Genomic DNA, 4,315 nt, shown 5'->3' with positions numbered 1-4,315 from the left:
GATATTTTTCTGTTTCAATGAACAATTGTTCAGCACATTGTGTACAAGTTTCACAATCAACCAAAGTGTTGTTAATATAGTAGGCAATATACTCCTTACATCCATCACCATTTTTGGCCAAAAAATCTACTAATGCCTGAATGAAGTAGAAGTGTAAAAATGAGAGAACATTCATGAATGATGGCATTAGAATAGGAAGATTAGCCAAATAGATTTTGAGATTATGAAAAGTCTTGTGATTTATGTATTCCATACAACGAGAATATAAGTGGGCCATTCATTCTTATGAAAAACCGGTTTATAAACAATTACTTGTGAAATGTGAATTAACAAAATTTTACTCACCAATTACACAATTGAATCATGATGTAATCTACCTCCACCCACTTCTCAAATTCTTATCAAATTATTGTTGAGAATTCTTGCTGGTCTTATCTCGCTCTTGTTTAGTTTTTAAAAAGAATTGCCTAGAGTTGCGCAAATTCATTGTAAGGAGTGAACGATGAAACAATGTTTGGAATGACACGGTAACATATAAATTCCATATCGAATAAGTCGGTTACATTCAAAAACTCACGCAAGTGGGTTGTGAGCTAAGAACTCAAACGCGGTTTTACTTCATAATATTTGGAGGGTTGTAGGATAAACTTAAATTCCAGATTGGAAAACCAATCTTACCCAGCTATAACCTCATAAATAGCTGGTATGTTTTACAACACTTCCGAAATTTATTGTTTAGAAAACATAATCCTCATCTACTTGAACAATCCTTTCTCAAGACATTTATTGTTTAGAAAACATAATCCTCATCTACTTCAACAATCCTTTCTCAAGACAACACTGGATGGCCCCATGAAACATCTCTTCAGGTGTGTACTCGAATTTGAAGCCCAACTCAACAATTTTCTTGTTTGAAAATGGTACTGGCTGCAGAGATTCATCTGCATCCTTGAACCTGCTTAAAACAATCAGGACATTTATTATTAGCAGATGATATCATGTTTATCCACTTCTCAGATGATATCATGTTTATCCACTTCTCAATCGACTCTCTAGGTGAAATCTGTGGCTAGTCAACTAAAACGCAATTCATAAGGAGAGTTTTAAAAAAAAAAAGGTTTTAAGTGTCTCTTTCATATGATATGATTTGAATTTTAGGTGACTGAATAGACTTTCCCCTAGATGAATATGTTCAAGATATGATTTTAGTTTTCTATATATTAACCCTTATGCATTTATAAGGACAATATATTGAATCTAAACAAGTTTTGTATTGACTCACTCAGTTGGAATGTCGTACTGAGGGTATTCCTCAGCTAACATCTTTGCCAATTGAACAATGGTGGCATCATGAGAGGACGAGATATATCTGCCCTTTGCTTCAGGATGTTCATACACGAAAATGAGGGACATGCAGAGATCATCCAGATGAACCAGCTGCACTTGTCTCAGTATCATGTAATGGGGTTCATTCTCTGCAGCACATATTAGTATTACCCATGTCATTTTATATCAGTACTCTTCCAAGTATGAATCAGTCTTATCTGTATAATTTGAGCAGAATGTAACAGAATAGCAAAAAGCATACTTGTTATGAGTGACAAAGCAGTGACCAAGCTGGGTGGCATAGTCTGCATGATGAAAGGGCCAACCACCAATGTGGGGATAATAGTAATGAGATCAATCTTGTTCTGCTCTGCAAACTCCCAGGCAGCTTGTTCAGCCAAAGTCTTTGACACAAAGTACATCTGTAATCAAGATAATAACATCTTTTCAGTATCCTAGAATATTCTATTATTCTAAGTATTAAAAAGGTGTTTGCCCATATAAGGTAAGGGTATGATCACATCACCTAGCAAATTAGCAATAGAAACAGAAGAATGGAAAAACATTAGACCTGAGTTAGTCTGTGTGTACTTAGGGGAAGGGGCCAATTATCACTTATGTTTCACTGGCGGTTTAATTTTTTATTTATCTAATTTTTTAATTGTTAATTTTAAAGAAATCAAAAAATATAATTGAATATTCATTAGTAAATTTCACATGTATTAATAGCTGTTCACTTGTACATCAGTATTTAAAATTTATAGATTTTAATTGGAGGAATTGTGCAACTTTATTGGTATCTATAACACACAACTACTAAAGCATTTGTGCATAAGTATTGGTAAAAATAGTTATTAGAGGAAAATGTATTGGTTCTTAGAAGAATATGTATTGGACTAGTTGCAGTGCATAATTATTGGGCATCTTTAAGCAGGTATTGGGTGACAATATGAAATAACCACTTTTTGACCCTTGCATGCATAATGGATCCCATAGTATTCATTGTAACTACAACTATAACTATGGGACCACTAAAAGCTAGAAAGTGACCACCAGACTTGATTCAAAAACTATTGAGAATGCTAAGAGTGAGAACATTTAACACATCAAGTGATGGATTTTCAATACTTTAGTACTTAAAGGAACTAGTCTCCAAACTTTATAATTCAAAATGTGTGCTTGCGGAAGCTAAAACAAAAATCTTTTTCTCTGAATTTCATTTTCAACATAGATTCATAAACTATTCTCTAAAATTGAAAATTATTTTCAATGATTCTGAAGAAATAAAAGCAAATAGATGATACGATGATCTTACCCAGCCAGTCATTTTTGTGTTTCTACAAAGGTCCACATTGGTCCAGCAGTCTTCATCAAAAACTTTACCAGGTGTTTTAAAATCGTCAGTGAAATTCACTGTACCAGCTGATGAGGTAAAAACAACTCTTTTCAGAGACTTGGCCTTTGCACATGATCTCATAACATTCAACACCCCATTCACACATGGCTTGATTATCTCATTCTGTATACCAACAATCCAAATAACACAGTAGCCATAAGCCTCAGTCCAACAAGGAACAGCTCTATCTTTAAAAGGGTTTATGTTGCCTATCACATAAACAGGGGAATTAATAGTGTCAAACCTCTGGGTCCTTGGACTCAAAATCCATGGCAGTGGCACAATGGAAAACACCATCACAGCCATCAAAGGCAGCATCAAAGCTTCCTTCATCATCCAGATCTGCTTTCCAAAGTGTCAATCTCTCACTGGCGTCTGGGAGATCCAACAAATGCTTGGTCTTCACTGGATTCCCTGTTCACCAAAGAAAAACCATGAAATTATCAACATTAGCCACATCTAGCATATGGAAAAACTAGATTTCACTGCAATTGACAGATTCTTGTGCTTAAGAACAAAGTACGATGAAGCAGGAACTCCAGAACATCCAATGGACTTTTACAGATCCTAAATTTGTCATATAACTTAAACTCATCACATTATGTTATGTAAAATTGTTCAAAAGATGATATATATTTTGAAAAAGTGGCTATTCATAAGAATCACTCACTCCTCTGTTGCAGATGCTACAAACTAATCACTTGGGTTTCAATTGTGTTATACAAACATAATCACCAGCTAAAATCTAATGCCCAATATATTTTAGAAAACTGGGTATTCATAAGAACAATCAATTTTCCTCGACCATTCCTCCAAACCAATCTATAAGCATAATTGTAGTCATATGATATTGTTATGGTACTTACTGTGTGTTAAATCAAACACCATAATTCATCATAAAAAGAAGAAAGCAAGACAAGAAAATAGAACCTAACCTGGGTCGCGAACAGTTGCTCTAACAGTGTATCCTCTTTCAAGCAATCGCATGATAAGCCATGATCCTATGAATCCAGCAGCCCCAGTGACACACACTGTTTTTCCAACTTCCGTCCCCACGGGGACCTCTGCTACTGCCTCTGATGTCACCTGGGCAATTTCCTCACCAAAAGCCATTTCACCAAGCACTTATTTCTCGAGATCTCAATCACGTTCTTAATGACAGAGGTGAAGGACCATGTTGGCCTTTACCTGTGTTTATATCATGTCTGCACGCAGAACATCCTATCTACATTTCATAGCAGTGACGAGTAGATAACATTTTCATCTAATTGGCTTCCATCTGCCTCTTTATCTAACAGTCCCCGCCTTTGACTCAGTAAAATAATCCAACTAGTATTTGTTGCTCCACTTAAGTTCCTTTATTCACTTGGATAGCAGTTATTGCTTTTGTCTGAAACATGATTCGATAAGGAAGTTTGTCAGACGTCGTACTGTTTAAAGATAATTTGTATACTAACCACGCCTACCAAATCATCTAGACATATACCGACCAGTTCACCTAAGACGTGTACGTTTCGAACAAGTATTTTTGGGAGTTTGTATTTTGACTTAAATCTATTTAATAAAAGCAACATAAATGTCTTAGGTGGTTGC

The 4,315-nt window shown here is 35.3% G+C and overlaps 1 protein-coding gene across 2 annotated transcripts; it reads right to left on the bottom strand.

Moving 5' to 3' along the window:
- Positions 1-513: 513 nt before the first annotated feature.
- LOC131047830 (dihydroflavonol 4-reductase) lies at positions 514-3,976 on the bottom strand. Of its 2 annotated transcripts, XM_059219542.1 has the most exons (7): positions 3,658-3,976; positions 2,967-3,136; positions 2,642-2,845; positions 1,589-1,748; positions 1,283-1,475; positions 817-955; positions 514-761 (listed from the first exon to the last, which is right to left on the bottom strand). In XM_059219542.1, exons 1-7 carry the CDS (start codon positions 3,833-3,835, stop codon positions 756-758), a joined length of 1,050 nt encoding a protein of 349 aa, XP_059075525.1. In that variant the 5' UTR covers positions 3,836-3,976; the 3' UTR covers positions 514-755. The 2 variants fall into 2 exon arrangements, with proteins under 2 accessions (XP_059075525.1, XP_057837597.2); XM_057981614.2 differs by having other exon boundaries at positions 514-955.
- Positions 3,977-4,315: the final 339 nt, after the last annotated feature.

The sequence above is a fragment of the Cryptomeria japonica genome, chromosome 4 (genome assembly GCF_030272615.1).
Source record: "Cryptomeria japonica chromosome 4, Sugi_1.0, whole genome shotgun sequence".
In the NCBI taxonomy this organism is placed as follows: Eukaryota; Viridiplantae; Streptophyta; class Pinopsida; order Cupressales; family Cupressaceae; genus Cryptomeria; species Cryptomeria japonica.
Note: the sequence above shows the minus strand (reverse complement) of the source record. Positions and strands in the feature narration are given on the sequence as shown.